The sequence below is a fragment of the Falco peregrinus genome, chromosome 1 (assembly GCF_023634155.1).
Source record: "Falco peregrinus isolate bFalPer1 chromosome 1, bFalPer1.pri, whole genome shotgun sequence".
In the NCBI taxonomy this organism is placed as follows: Eukaryota; Metazoa; Chordata; class Aves; order Falconiformes; family Falconidae; genus Falco; species Falco peregrinus.
Window position 1 is genome coordinate 73,267,435 of NC_073721.1, and position 16,696 is coordinate 73,284,130.

At 37.4% G+C, this 16,696-nt stretch overlaps 1 protein-coding gene across 4 annotated transcripts in view; it reads left to right on the forward strand.

The window, feature by feature from the left end:
• The window catches only part of STXBP6 (syntaxin binding protein 6), a 121,988-nt gene that overhangs the window by 21,742 nt on the left and 83,550 nt on the right, over nt 1-16,696 (forward strand). The window contains exons 1-2 of one of the 4 annotated variants that reach the window (XM_055790937.1): nt 13,232-13,253; nt 13,763-13,944. In XM_055790937.1, coding sequence (XP_055646912.1) covers nt 13,791-13,944 — 154 coding nt within the window. In that variant the 5' untranslated portion in view covers nt 13,232-13,253; nt 13,763-13,790. Of the gene's footprint in view, nt 1-13,231; nt 13,254-13,758; nt 13,945-16,696 lie in introns of those variants that run through there. The other 3 variants (XM_055790932.1, XM_055790941.1, XM_055790948.1) reach the window with 3 other exon arrangements.

A 16,696-nucleotide genomic window follows, 5' to 3' on the forward strand; every position in this document is an offset into this window, starting at 1 on the left:
TATTTTCACTGATATACCAGAGCCACCTGTTCCATTTGGGAGAAATTTGCTTGATTTACATTATTTAAGGTAGACAAAAAGGGGGGATAATTCTAATACTGTTTTTCATTGCTCTGAAACCAGATTAATCTCAAACCTACTGGGAAGAATGCAATGGGAATGGGACAGAGTCACTTCTCTAAACCTAGCGGTTCTCTAGTTATCAGGCAGTAACCAGCTAGGGGATGTGTTGGTGGGTTGAACTTGTTATAACTGTACTTTCTATCTTTGTCAGATAGCTGACGATGCCCTTAATAGACCTGAATTTAACAGTTGCATGTTGATTGCTTTGTTGTGAAAGTACATAACAAGGATGGTAGGGAGGTGGTGATTATGGGTGTGGGGGTTTTTATTTTTCATATCAAAACAAGCAGACAATGTACTAAGGAACTAATTATATTCATCATACAGTAGTGCTAAACTCTTGCATCACCAGCTCAAGTTACATCTGTTTCTGAGAGTTATTAGTCTTAGTTTGGGCTACATCTGTAGCTCAGGTGAGTAAAGGTGTACATTTGTTGGTTAATTGCCATAGGGTTTTTTTCCAGATTAACATTTCAGCTGCATGGGTGCATGTCTCTTCTTGTATTTGGCATGAATGCTGTGAGAAAGATATTTCTTCTGCAGTATTGCATAAACACCAGAGATCCCCTTAAATGCAAGAGAAATGTAGTATATTTGAGCATAAATAAAATAATTTGAAGTAAGGAGTTTCTGACAGTGTGTCTGACCAGTCTGACAAGGTTTCCCGTTCCATGGATTTTACTAAGGTTTGGGTATGTAGCTTCCATTAACGTTTTGAAGTGCTGGTTTTCCTCACTGGGATGCAAATTAGATACACCTTAAGAGCAGCATTGCAAAAGAAACCGGATAGGAAGAAGGAAGTACTATGTTAGAAAACAATGAGCCATGTGCAAAGGAGGATACAGAGATGACACAGGGTGGGAGAGAACACAAGTGTGCATCATAATAAACGTATCTGTTGAACTGTTTGATACTGGGATTCTGTGTGTTTTAGGGGTAGATGAAAATGGATACAAAGGGAAGAGGCAAGCATCATGTACCGGTTACTTCTCTTAAGTTACTGTAACTCCACTGATGTCACTCAAGCGTGTAGTGAGAAAGACTTCAAAAAAACAGTTAACTAACAAAACTATGTGAATGAAAATGCTTAATTGTTTTGAGGTTTGATGTCAAACTAAACAATGCTGAAAGTTATTTATTTCAATTTCATTATCTGTTAATAAACTGTACTTGGGCCTTGGTTTACTTTTATGTTACAGAAAACAAATAGTAATATTTTTTTTTCTCTGCATAAGACCCATGGAAGTAAACTTTAAAGCCAGAAACCTGAATATTTAGAGGTTATGCATTTTTACAGATTATAACTGGGAAGTTAAATCTTTATTGGCAAGACAGTTTTTTTGTTTTCCTAAATAAGTTGTTCAAGTGTCAGCAGCATCCACTGCTGTTTCAGTTTTATCACAATAGTATTTAGAAAAGAGTAAGGCAGGAGTATGACTGTCATGCTTTATCTGCTGGATACAAAGTGAAGTCTGCCATTTTTTGAGCAAGACATGCTGAAGGAATTAAGTAGTCATAAACAAAACATCTGTCTCCCCAGCAATTTTTTTGCTGGTATTGGAATGAGTCATGGGTTTGGGAACTGTGCTGGTCTCAGCGCAATGAGATCACCAGAATTCTTAAGGGTTTTCACTGTGTTTTCCGAAAAGAAAAATTATGTTGTGAAGTCATGAAAACTTACCTTCTTCTTAGGCTTGCACATGGCCTTTTGCTCTCTTCTAGGAGAGCAGTTTCCTTTTCTTCCCCATTAAACGGGGTTAAGGGACTTGGAGAAAATTTTCTATACTTTTAAAAGTAATGAAGTGCATTGAGAGGGAATGAAGCATATGGCAAGAGTGGTGAGGAACAGTATGTTGTTGCCAGTTCAGTTTTGGCCCAAATTTATTTATGAGTAAATACTGTCATTGAGGGAAAAACTCTGAGTGGCTGGCAAAAAGTAGCACAGAAACGTTTCAAAGAGAATCGGATTTTAAACACAAGCTACTTGAAAAGCAGTATTTTGGCACTAGTAGATGGAAAATGGTTGTTGAAAATTAAGCTGTTCTCTTCTGCACTTGCTTTTTTTCTGAGGTTTTATTTGTGAGTTTTAGTTGAGTTAGGACTTTCTTAGAAGAAATTGAGGTGACTTTCAATACTTCATTCTTTCTAACTACTGTAGATGTAGTAGGTTTTGAAATACTGTCTAGCAAGGATATCATGTAACCATATTCTCCAGATTTGGTGCTGTAGCTCACAAGGTGAGAACGGTAACTATTTTGCTGGCAGAAATGTATGCGGTTGGGTTAGCATCATCATCTTCCACTTGAGCTTTCCTTTCTGACACTTAATAGAAATATTTGATTTATATGGAAACTTGATACAGTTTCAGTCCCTTTAAAAGAACCTTAATTTGTTTTGTACCTCAGCTGCTGGATCCCACACACTTCCTGAGGTCTTTTGTTACCATGGTGGTCAGCAGCCCGATCTCTGGGTTTCTTGCATATATTCCCACATTCATACTCTCTAACTGGCAATCTCATTAAGCAGTGGGATCCTATATTCCAGCTATTAGTCATAGGGCCTCCCATGGTCTTTATTTCCTCTTTAGGGTCTGCTTTTCTGTGGGAGTTCTGATTTTCAAAGTTTCTCTTATTTATGTTAATATGACTTAGAGCTGCACATAAATTGAGGAAGAAGGTTTATCCTAAGACTCTTAAAGCATGAAGAAATTACTTTTGCACTTGGCAAGACCATTAGGGCACGAATGTCTTACCACTGAACCACTTCCCATGTCTGTGGCGTACAAAGGCACAGACTCAGGCTGTGGTTCAACCAGAGACATGTCATTGTACAGAGAAGCTTGTATTTATATCTCTGAGCCCGGATACAAATTCCAGCTGTATGTACCACCGGGCTCAGGGCAGAAACCATTCATGCAGCTACATAGCTATGTATCACTACAAGCGTGCAGACACCTTTTTGCTACTAGATAACCATGTTTATCTTCCTTACTTTCCTTCACAATACCCAGCTGTTCTCTCATCTCCTGCCAGGTCAGACATTCTCCATCCTCCTCTCATACATCTCTCTTCAGACATTCTCTGACCTCCTGTCCCACACATGTTTGAGTCAGCCCCTTGTCTAGCCAGATCCTGTGATAGCTGTAGTGACTTCTCCACACCTAAACTGCACTCCATAATATGACCTTTGTGGAGACCTTCAGTGCTTCTGAGTGGAGGCCTGGCCTGCACTAGCACCTAGGATTCTTTAGTAAAAGAAACAAGCAATTTAGTTCCTGAAGCAATAGCTTGTTTATATTTGGACACTGCAGTTTTAAAAACTAACATAATTCTTAGGCTCTGAAAGTCGAGGTTTGACATTTTGTAAGTTAACTTCATTGTTGGAGAGGCAACAGCTTTTTGCCACGTATCCTTTCAGATATCTGAAACCCAGTCAGGGATGGTGCCACCTTGTTCCACAACCTTGTTTCGTATCTGTTGCCGCAGGAGAATGAAGCATCTATTGTTCCTGGCTGGGCTGCGATCTTTTGCAACTGGTGTGTTTTGCTCAAGTCCTTAGGAGTCGTCATCTTTTCCTGACTCTTAAACATGTATGATCGCACTTGTACCTCTTCACATTGTCTTATCCTAGGGGTCAGTTCGAAGGAGACGAAAAAAAGAGACTCATTCTTGGATGGAAAGCAAGGAGGTGGGGACACCTCTCTCTTATCCCTGAAAGAGACATTTTGGGGTAGAAACCATTTGAAGTCAGTAGCCTTGAAGCAGTGGGTTTACTTTTTCACTGAGAAGTCACTGAATGGGGATAACCCTCAGTGAAGTTCTCTACTTTGGAGCCACTGTTGCATGGAAATGGCACATTACTATTTATGGAAAAAAAAAATTTAATAACTGTACAGAGACTTACTCCCTGAGCTGTCACCACCATTACCTGTTTCACCTCTTTCTCACAGAATAAACTCTGAGGATAAATGCCAGTTGCAGGAATTGCAACATACTGTATCTGTGTCTGACAGAAGTAGAGTCCCAGAAGTGTTTTGTGGAAAGTCTTCTCATTTTAAAATGCAATTAAAAAGTACAGACAAAAGTCTGTTATGCTTACCTCCCATGTATGTATTTGACCATATCTGCAGGGCTGCAGCAAGTAGTTCTGATCTTGCTCATCTCCACTGGGTAAGTTTTAAAGATCCAGCATTCTTAACTGGTATGTTTGCCACCCTTTTTCCGTTGTTTGGGCTGAGTGTCTCTGCCCACAATCTGTGCTTGGTACAGCAGTCAAACATCAGCATCTAAAGAACCTAAGTCACCAGTGAGGTGCTGGAAGAGCATGCAGAGGATCACAGCTGAGAAATGGTGTGAAGGCAATGAAGCGATGTGAAAGATAGAACACCTGCCCTGTATTCCCCCTCTGCCTCCTTTTTGTTGTTGGAAGTCATAGCAGGTCTTGTGTTTTGTCAGTGGAAGCTGTTTCCAGGCACATGAAGGACAAGAAGGTGAGTAGGAAGAGCGAAGATGGTAAATCATGCTTGACCAATCTGCCTTTTGTGATGAAATGACTTCCTCAGTGTGTGAGGGGAGAGCCGTGGTAGGTCAACAAAATGAGGAGCTACATATTCCCACTGCAATTTATTTATTCTTCTTCTGATGTCATCATAGTGCTTTGCCCCTCCCCTTTTTTATAGGTCATACTCAGTTTATTTCTTCTTCTGGTAGACTGTGGGTTCTGTCTGCTGTCCTGCTAGGAGATGTTATATGGGTTGAAGAAACAAGTTTGATCTTTTCATCTGGAACGTGAAGAACTTAATGTCTCTTGTGGCAAAATATTTTATAACTATGCCACCTGCGAAGAGCTTCTAAATCAAGGGCCTCTTGCACTTGGAGTTAATGTACTTGCTTAAATTTTTACTGGTATTTCAACGAATGTTCTCAATGTCTCCCTTCACTGGAAGCTGGGTTTGCTTGCTTCTGTAAGGTTTTTGATTGTACCCATACTGTTTTGACAAACATACATTTGTTTCACCTGTATCTTTTCTTCTGTGAGCAGGGTAACTGCTGGTTACTGTCTAGATTGCAAATCTAAAGCAGATGTAGTGAGGTTTTTCTTTATTATTCATTTAATGTTGCCAAAGTACTTTTTTGATTTATATGAACCAGGCACAGAAAATGAGCCTTAATGTCATTTGATTAAAAGTTCTTGAGTATGTTGTCTTGACAAGTCATTAGATAAATTCTTCTGTCATTATATGTATTATAGATCATCTTAAACATGCATATCCTTAGGTGGTAGAAATTGTAAATGTGTATTGTGAATTTAGGCTACCTGTGTAAGTTCTCAAGCTTCTTTCTAAATCTTACTAGCCACTATGAAATGAATATGTTTGAAGTAAATTGTTATATTGGTTTAGTCTAATGAATGGACAAGCATCAGGTTCTGAAGCCATGTTTATTTATGTACTGACTAAGAAATAAAAAGTAAAGTAAAAGGTAAAGTGAAGTTTGATGTGGACCATTAATATTATTAAATTAATCTTTTCCTTTTAATGTAGCTTATTTTGTAGGTGGGTGGTTTTCGGGAGTTACGGGTCAGGAGATAATGCTACTGATACCTTTATAAGTCTTTTGGCTGGTATTGTTCTTCTATGTCCACAAAATATATGGACTGAAAAGCCTATAGCAAAGAGATCACTTGGTCTAATGTAAGGTATACTTACAGAGTTTTCTTGGGGGACATTGCAATTCTTAGTTCATTTGAAAATGTGTATTTCTAAATTTGGTGTACTTTTGGTGCTGTAATTGTCTCTGTGTAAGCCTGTGAAGATATATTGAGAGACAATGTTATTTCAGGTTCTTTGGCTGTGCCCACTGTTTAGAGACAACATAAACTATTAACAGTAAAGTTGTGGTTGAGATTAAGATTGGAAGGATTTCTGATACATTGATTTGAGCTGGTATCGTCTGGCAGTCTAATGTACACTGGATGTTTTGTTGTTTTTTGGGTTTTTTTTAAAAAGCCCTCCTACTTTGACATATGAAAAGGATAGATACCTAAGGGTTATAAATGTAAGTTATGTGTGCAAGAAGCATAGAATTACCCCTAAATTTATGAATGAATGTTGCAGAGGTTTTGTGTTGCATCGTCCTGTCCTGCCGCGCCTCCTTGGATTGGATGCTTCTTACACAAATTCAGATGTCACTATTTGGCCCAACTTCTCAAATCTCCATGTTATATCGTTTCAGTTCAGGCATGCAAAACATACGTAACAGTTGGAAGTGAAAATATTAAGAGATGGGTGTTCCACTATTTCCCTTTTGTGAAAACGTAAAAACACTTAATAGAAAGAACTAGAGAAGGATCATTTTGTTTTAGCTATCTAGGTTCCCTTCTTTCATCACTCTCTCACACTCTTGATCTCAGAGTTCATTGTAGAACTGTAAAACGTTACTGTGTGTTCTACAGGTATCCCATACAATCATTAATACCATACTTATCTGTAAGAGGTCTGAATCTAAAAATTACTGTTTTGTCCAGATTCATAAACCTGATGAGAGCTTTCACATCCTCAAGAATTCAGTACTTGGACCCTGAAAGCATGCAGAGGGGGAAGCAGTTGTCATCTTTGTTTTTTTTTTTACTTTAAAAGAAGAATATCTCGTTCCCAACAGGCTATTACTTGACAAAATAATTTCTCCCCACCAGCTCCATGTTTAATGGAAATTTTCTGGTTGCTAAAATAGAATACTTCTACCACTGATCACTGATTGCAAATTACTATGAAAACATCAAGGGAGAGGAAGAAGCCAGTAGTTTCCCTTCTGGCTTTTCTCACATTTCTGTGAGACTAAACAACAAAACATTCATTTTTGGGGGAAAAAAAAAAAAAAAGTTCTCAAACATGCAAGTTCTCTTTGCAGTGTTGGTTTTTTTGGTTTGTTGTTTTTTTCTTTCTTTCTTTTCCTGAATTCTATCACGATTGCAGAGCTAAGCAATCAATCGCAGCAGGGGGATTAAAGCCATGGATAGCATTTTTAATAATTCTTGAGGTTAACACCCTTTGAACAAAACACTGGAGCAGACCAGTTTTTTGTAATTACTTCAGTTTTCAAGACTCCACAGTTTTACAAGCTTTACTGGGCTCACCCATTTTGAAGTGGATGATGCTTGTAACTGTTGGAGGATTCCTGGAAAGAAGTACGCGGCATGTCAGAAACGTGTTGAGCTTGTGTTTTTTGCCAGAAAGAAAATTATTTAACTGCTAGAAAATATCAGGACACTGCCAACAGATGGTTTACTACTTTTACACAGTTCTTGTTTTCCCTCAAGTAAACTGTTGGTGTAATACTTCACAGAGGTCTTTCTGCCCCTACAGAAATTCTGATATCCCAAGAACCTGATATATTCCATTCTTAAAAGAATTATGCGTTTTGCCAGTAACTTATTTTGCTCATGAATTTGGAGTGATTGAATAAAATATTTATACTTACTAGGGAAAGTTCATTCATCTTTGATGGATGAAATATAGAATGCTTTAATACCTTATTGTTATGTCTTATCCCATTGTATTACTCTGCTTTTGTACTCTTTCCTAGCATTAAAGTAATAAAAAGGAAAATAATTATAATTTCCTTCCTTCCTTTTTTTTTCTTTTTTTTTTTTCTTCCCAGATGTGGTTGTTGCCGGTTACAGTTCAGAAAATGCAAAATACTTAGCCTGAGACACCCAACTCTGTTCCCTCCTTCTCTTTTGGAATATTCCATTTAATAGATGACTGTAATATGCAGAGATTTGCAGTTTGTAGCAATAGCAGTTACATGAGGAGGAATGAAAATGGAACTGTGAGGATTTGGAAAACATGATTTTAAGAGCATACTGAGGTATCCTAGTTGGAGTAAGCCAGTGGCAAGAGTACTGTGTGCTAGCTGAAACTGGTTTGGTTTGGGTTGGTTTTTGGTTTTCTTTTTTCTTTAAAATACCTTCAGGTAATACTGTACTAATATCTTACATCTCTGACAACCTGTCCAGTGAATTATTAATCCATTTAACATCTGGGTTTTTTAGTGATCAGTACTTGGTACTTGCAGAGTTTGTCCTTACTGAGCATCTGTGGTTATTCGTGCCAATGAGGCAAAATCAGATTCCTGTGTGATGTCTTGCCAGAGTAGTTGCCATGACTTACTGTGTTAGTTATGTAGGATGTACTACAGTTAATAACATTGCATGATATTAGTGTGTATTCCTATACGCAGCAGGTTCTGATTTAGTGCAAAAATCACATTGCAATCTATCAGAGCTTAACTTCCAAACTGCCTTTTTGCTATGCCTCTGTTTAACCCAACCACTTAGATCTCCAAAGTCTGCTTATGTTTAGTTCAACTTCACTGGGCAGGCGGTTTACTTTGTAGTTACATATGTAAGTAAAATTGATTATATTTTAAATTTCTACAAATGCACTTTAACTGTAATTTTCATATTTTATAATTAATATTTTATTGAGATGAATCAGTTACACTGAAAGCTTATTTGACAAAAATGAATTGGAAATGTGACTGCCTACAAAGAACTCTGGAAAGTGATTTTCTTTTTTTTTCTCCTTTCCCCAGAAAGTAAATACTTTGAAAAGTTGTGAACACATTAGTAGGTTGTAGTAGATTTTTTCTGGCCTGTGCAGTGGCTGCTGCTATTGTCCTAATTTAAATAAAAATCTATCAAGCAGAGTTAGATTTGCAGATAGAAAGATGACAGAAGTTATATGCTGATCATATTGTTATGTTCAAGCCTTTTAAAGATTGTACCTCAGTTCTTTTAGACTAAGGTTGATCTACTGGTTTAATCCTTGTTTGCAGAGCTTGGTGTTACTCTTTTAGTATAATAAATCTATTGCAAAGCAACTTTAGGAATTGTATGTTCCAATACTTGTTCTTTAAGGATTTATAAATTATTTTTTGCTTCTCCAAAGCTGTACTAGCTATTTGTTTGAAATGGTGACAGATACAGATTTTTGATGAATGGTAATGATCAAATATGTAGTCTCAACACTTCCAGCAAGTGAATAGGAGACAATTATCATGATAGCAGAAGCTGGGCTTTTAATAATGGTGTCTTGCAATGATTTCTTTAAGTACATGTCCTCTGGCAGGATGGTAGCTTTATTTGCTACAGCTACCAGTGCAGCCCAACAGCAGTTGGTTGCTCAGATGATTTCACGTTGCAGGCAGCGTTTCAGTGCTTTGCCTGTCCTGTGAGCCCATCCCTGTTGTGATTAAGCTAAAGATCCTTGAAAACAGCAAGACTTAACATACTGAAGTTTTTATTTATTTTTTTTAACATTTCTTACTTTTCCTTTTCTTGCCTCTTATTTCATTTCTCTTTGATAACTTACCACTATTAAAATTGTGCATGCTGAGAGTTAGTTTCCCCAGTTCCTTCTATATGCTAATACCTCAAAAAAGATACTGTAAATCTCCTTTTTTCCAAAAACATCTGGATGTAAAGATAAGTTAGATGCTTGCTGGTTGTCTGCCCAAAAACAGTCTGCAATTCCAGCTGACCAGAAAATGGTCCAAGTTTTTTGTTACTTGAACATGTGGGATCTGTGAAGGCACCAGCTTAAGGATTTTGGGCCTATTTAATTTTATTTCTTTTTTTTTTTTTTTTTTTTTTTTTTTTTTTAGAAAGTACCTTTAATTGCTGTCCTCTCACACACTTATGGAGGAATGGTCAGCTGTTCCTAGGAGGTGTTTTTAATTATAGAGGTATCATGGAGAAGAATTGCAGTAGAGAAAGATTTGAGGACATGGAAATGGATAGTGCATTGCAGCCACTGGTTCTAATCCACACAGGAATCCTCCCCCCTGGGGTGTTTCTCTTGGGCACTGGGGACACAGTGAGAATGCTCACATCCTCTTTCATAGTGCTGTGATGTCTAGAGTGAAAAACTGCAGTAGGAAAATGGAATTTTCTTTGTTCAGCCAAAAGTGTCATTATAATAATTTAAGTGGAATTAAATATGTGAAACAAAGAAAGCATGTGAGGCAGGAAATGTGGGCTCTCTTTAAAGACTCTTACATTTGCTGAAACATTTAAATCTGCCTTGCCTCAGAGGGTAAACGTGAACAGTAATGCATTGTCTCAGTGCTCGGAGATCCTCCAATAAAAGTTTCTTCTTTTAAAGCATTTTGTATTTGAGCATGGAGGAAGCTGTTTGCATTGGAGTGTGTGAGTCCACATGGGCCAGGAATGGAAACTGCTGATGGTTTGAATTTGTCCTGGAATGTACGCCAAGAACAAGCATTACTACATGAAGTTGTGCATGTACAGCCAGCATCTTTTTTTTCCTTTTTTCATTTTTTTTTTTAATGAGAATAGGTGAGTTTGTGGAAGAATAGAAAAAAATTGAGACTTACTCATGTTCCTTGAGCAAGTGTTCCATATTAATTTTTTTTTTAGTAAAACTAACAAAAAGATTGTATTATGTCTGCTTTTTCAAAAGAGGAGCACTGGAATGTTTTACTTAAGCAAAGGGCTTTTGCATAGATCCACCAGTAAATACGGTGAAGGCTGCTTATTTAAATCTGCTGATTTTTTGACCTATGAAAAACAACTTTTTCTAGACTATACTGACAGCTCAATCTCAGAAGTCTGTCTGCACACAGGCACAGTTAGTTGTTTTATTTTATAAATAAATTGGCGTTTGTGGTAGTGTCAGTTTCCACATTAGATTCAGCAGTCATCAAGTAAGCTGCATTAGGTGAATTACTTTATTCTGGCATCTGAGGCTGTTGTGAACCTATTGTGAACTATGGGGAACAGAAGGGTCACAGCTTCCTAGGCAGTGAGTGCATGCTTTATTTGGGCGTTCCATTTACAATGTTTGGTGTCTACTGTGTCTCTCTGTACAACTTCTGGTGCATATATATAAAACCATCTTAATCACAAAACAACAGCATGCAGCGATAGATGCAGTATTTGATTGTTCCGTGTTATGTCTTCTGTATTGAGCTAGCCTTTATTTAAAGCTGGATTTCTGTGTTGATTGTGCATAAAAGCACTTGTATTGAGAGAGGTGTGTGTATACATAAAGAGATATGTTAATTAAATACATGTCTTTATTTTGGGTTACTGTGTATGTGGTAGTCATTCTAGTTTCATGCTGCAACTTGCAGTGCACGTATGAAGCAAAAGGATTTGGGAGATCTATGAATCAGGATTTGGATGGTGTCTCTCTTTGTTTCGTTTGCTTCCTGTTCAGCCGTTTTATCAAATGCAGCAAGGTACAGTGAGACTTAGTGCTTGTAATATCCTTACAGTAAGTCTTGAAGTACTGTATGGAAGTTTTGAAGCTATACACAATAACATTTTCTGTTACAGTCAACTATAGGTAAGGAAAATTTACATCCTCTCTTAATCCCGGAAGCTCACGCCACTGAGTGTATCTTTGAAATCACGCTTTATTTTTCAGTGTGTGAATCTTAAGGAAATTTCTGAGAACATCTATTCAACTCCTCAGTTCCAGAATTAACAGCATCAGATTGTTGCAAGCTGGAGAATGCTTTTTCAGTTGGATTAACTTTGTGTATATTTTTACCTGACAGCATTTGTGTGTTTTTCCAATAAGCTATTTATTGAAAATTCTTTGCATGTGAATGTCTGGGGCTGAATTATTTTTGCAAAAATTACCAGTCTGTAAGTTAGTCAGGAGGAGGTTTGTGTGAATAAACCCATAGTCATTGACAGTGGCCTTGAATTAAAAATGAGCAAATAAAGTCAAACCAAAAAGTGGTTGTAATGTACCAATAGCTTACATGCTGTTGTAAGATATACTGCAAATATTTTTAATACAGAAGAGGAGAAGATTGTGGTATAATGAATGTGATAACAACCTTTTTGAAGTAATTAGCAGATGAAATTATTGTTTTGAGTCCGTTTCCCTGTTGATATATTGGTTGTTAAAGGATAGGTAACTTAGTAGGACTTATGAAATCACATCTTTTCAGGTGCTGCACATTCATTGTTTGAAATTGGTCTTGATTTTTCTTTTGATGGGGCCATTTTTTAAATGCAGTTGATTCTTGTAAAGATGCGTGAAAAATGACTTAATGCTAAAACTTGTCAGGATTTGCATACCTCTGTATTGGTTAACTGAGGTATACTAGTACAGATTATTTTGGCAAAAGTTTCTGTTTGCACCCCAAAATGAGTAGGTGGTGAATTTGATTTGGACTAAGTTGTGCTCTCTCTCACGCCTCCATGAATACAGCTCTTTTTCTTTTTTTTTTTTTTTCTTTCTTTCTTTCTTTCTTTTTTTAAGATAAGGGAATTTTATAAATAAGTGCCAACAAAATGTTGAGGTTGAAACTGTTAAGACAGTTACTTAGCTAGCAGTATGCACACTAAAAATAATGGATCTGTGACTTTTGGCTTCATAATCTAATTTGACTGGAATTTATATGTTTTCTAGTAGTTAAATTGTGGCAAATATCAAATGATCATACAGGCAGAATTTCTGGCTTCAGGAATGAGACCTGACAATGATGTTACTCATACTAAGAAAGCTAAGGATCTCAAAAAAGATCTGTGGGCTTGAAAGTCTTAATAATTGGAGAAGTGGCATTTAATATATGTGTATTGGAGTGTCATCATATTTGAACAATTAAAAAGGACATTCGACAGTCTCTTTATCAGTGGGACCTATGTACTTATTAACAGATTTCAGTGCAGAACTAATTGGTGCTAAAACTGTGGTGCTGTCTGCATAAAGAGCTTGTTAATGTCCCCTGGGTAACTCAGCTTTCCCTTCTTTAATTAGGCTGCTCTGTAAGCCCTGGTCAGATCGACCTTCCTTTTGCTGGACATGCCTAAATAAGCAGCTTCTCTCTTTTGCCCTCCCTGTTCTTTACAATATGTTTTTTCTCTCCAAATATTTCCCCAAAGGTGACTGTTCTGTTTTATTCTGAAGCATATTGAAGAACGGACCTGGGTCAAATTACTTAGCAGAAAAGGGGAGGTGTGGTTTGGTCTGCATTAACCCAGATGGTTTCTCTGACACTGTCTCCTGTGCAGTTGCCCAGTTAGCAGTTACAGAGGAGTTGGGAGGATGAGGTGGTAATCTGCAAGAGGTACAGGAGCTGCTTAGGCAAGTACTGTTACGAAGAGCAGTGCTTCTGCAAGAACAGTTGTACATAGTCTGAAGCTTTCTGTGTCTTCTGTGAACACCACTTGTTTTCTGCCGGCACGACTACAGTGTTCCTTCTGTATGCCCTTGCAATGCTTTTCCTGTTACGTAGGACAGATGAGTTTCCCTTCACTTCCCAGAGACGGAATTAATGAAGCTTTTATGCAGCATGAAGTTACAGGGTGTGTCTCTGAGGAGATTTTGCATCGTTCTGAAGTGCTAGTGTGCACAGCTTCTGCCCAAAAGAAGCTAAGCTAGTCTGAGGGCATTTGGGAAGCATGAACAGCTTCAGTGTGAAGACTCTTAGATTCTTCGAAAATTCTGCCTCTAAGTGCATGAAATTATCTTCTAAGTTATTTGAGTCATTAAAAACTTTTTTTGAAGGTTGGAGCTGCTAATGCCCATGTTAACTGGATTTTCACATAACTTAGGAGTTTCTAATATTTTTTTATTTGTAATTTTATTTTTAGAGAGCAGCAGTCTGCTATATCTGTGATCTACAATGAATGCCAAATCTGCAATCAACAAAGAAATTTTTGCCCCACACGATGAAAGGATGCTGGGAGCCGTCCAAGTGAAAAGAAGAACAAAAAAAAAGATTCCCTTCCTAGCTACTGGGGGTCAGGGTGAATATTTAACATACATCTGCTTGTCAGGTAAGATTAGCGATTTTGACATGGTTATCTGTTTAGGTTTATCATTAACTGATTAGATGTAATCTGTAGCCATGAGGAGCTGGGTGACTTGAATCTGACTAATGTAACCAAAGAATTATAGTGCTTGTATCTTTTAATCTTGAGGAAAGCACACACTCAACACCATTAATATTTACACCTTGTAATAAATTGAACAGGTTATTTCATTGTTTGAAAAAAAACAAGGTGTTCTCTCACAGCATAGCTGCAGAATACAAACAAATAGAATATTTGGTAACAGTACTTGCTTATTGAGGTAAAGATCTTTTTTGGAAGGATGAACTTTACATAGTATTTCATTTTAATGCCCTGAAAATTTTTGTTTGAAAAAAATGGGGTTTTTTGTTTGAAAAAAAGGCGTTTTCCGCTTTCCATATTTACCTCTGTGTGTTACCAGCTGGGTACTTAGATGTGCAGCTTTCAGCCAGAATATTTTAACTGAACTGAACCTTAAATGGGATGAAGATGGAAGTACTTGGATTGAAGAAGAAGATGTATAGAGACACATTTTGTGAGAGGTCGGGGGGAACAGGGAGAAATTATCTTTTTGTTGTTAATGTGTTAAGAAAAAATTTATTTGAGTTTCTCCAAGGTGAAAACCAGCACTCATGAGAGTCTGGATTTCAGGAACAGGGTACATAGTAGCTGTACAATAGTTTGCTTTGTATTTTTACCCTTTCTAATAAAAGTGAAGGTCCAATTATTATGTTTAAGTATAAAAATGAAACCCATTGATTGGGTAACTTGTGGTTAATCATGGTATTACATATTTTTGGCTTTTTTTAATGATTTGAATACTTTCTGGTTATTGTAGTGAAATTTACCTTAATTTAACATTTGTCATTCTGATTTGCCTGTAGTTTATACCTGTTTTCAGACTTAGAGTGGTATTCAGTTGCACGGAGGTAGGCAGTCAGTGCAGCTTTAGGTTTCTAGCCCTTCTTCTAGGTAGCTCCCTAGAAAGGAGGGTATCCCTTCTTGTTCTATGTCTGCCAACTGAGTGTGTGTATCTTTGGTGTTCTGGGGAGATCTAGTAACTTAGGTTTTTAGGCCTATCAGTTGCTCCCTTTTGAGGCCGTGCGTCTTACTGGAGGTACAACTTAAGTGGTCAGAGGAAGAAGTGCTTTATGAATCAGAAGACAGCATTTATTTTTTGACTGAATGGAAGAAGTGTTTCATGAACTCCTTAAAATTTTTCTCCACTGAAAACTGTTAAAACTTCAAAAACATAAGGAGTAAAACCCAGTGACTACTACTGGTATAAGCCATCATACACCTGCACACAAAATTCACATTTATTGAATGTTGTTGAATGAAGTGTTATTTGCATGCATATGTACAAAAATTTATGTTCAAATATAAGCTGCAGAGTATATGCAGACACATACTGAGGACAGTGAGACAAACCTGAAGACTCATTTCCAGCAGAGTGATCTGCTTGTCATTTGCTGATATACAGAGCTTCAAGGAAGGATTTAAAAATTGGTTCACCTAGGCTGTTCCCTAGACTTGTAGTTGGGATACTCTTTTGTGATGAAAGGATTGTAAGTTTCAATCCTCTTGGACTGCAGAGGAAACTGAATCTAGGTCTCACATTTCTTAAATAAATGTTCAGATAACTAACCTTTTGAAACAAAGCTAAACTCTTCTTCCTTTGGCCATCAAATTTTTCAAATGTCAGTCCAACTTTTTGGTTTTTTCCAAGTCGTCATGTTAAAAAGCAATCCTGTTCTAGGGCTGTGCATGCAGTTTTGGAATACCCAGGTGTGTGTTACCCATATTAATGAGGTAAGGTTAGAGGTGTGATGTGTGCTTATAATCTTCTATAGGCTAACTCAATTCAAGAGATGGATTTTATTTTATTTTAATTGCCATTCTCGGGAACTTAGCCCTCCTTCAACTCCCCCACGTTGATGTGCAGCAGACAGCATGGATTTTAAGAGAATGAGTGATCTTAGATGCATCTAATGTCTTTCTGCAGCAGGAAAGCATGTTATGAGTAGAGAAGAAACAACAGATGTTCTGACTTCAGCAGAGTTTCTCACTGATGACGAAGAGAAGCATTCAGGATCTAAATAAAATTACTGTATGGAGGGCACTGAAAATGTACATGATTGTATTTGGAAAGTCCTCATGTGTGGCTCACTATTAGTGTGGTTTTGCAGGGATTTGAGACCAGTTGCTTTATAGACATTTATAGCTTATATTATGGAATATGTAGTATGATTGCTAATTTCAGTAGACAATGAAGTGACTAAGGAGAAGACTGCCTGACTGACTGTGTTTGAGGGCAATATTAGAGTTCCAAACAGTGATCAGAAAAATGATGCAATTCAGTAGGGTCAAGTGCGATTAGTTATTCAGTCAGGAATAATCAATGGCACAAAACTTAGAGGCAGGCAGGGAACAACTGTTTCTGCCACTGTGGTTAAAAGCAATTGTGACAAGGATAAACTGTGGGTTTTGCTGTTCCTGAGGGCTGTGAAACAGTAATGGTCTTAGTTGCAGCAAGAAGTTGTGTTTCAAATTAAGAAAAGGTTGTCCTTTAGTAAGGATAAATTAATGTGGTGATGGCAGCTTAGCAGTGTCCCCAGACAGTCTAAGAAGAACTATATCTTGGGATAACAGAATATACTTGGTGACCTTCCATTTTTCTGTGATTTGGTACAATGAATGAGACACAATGGTGGCAAGCTCTGGATTTTAGTTTCCA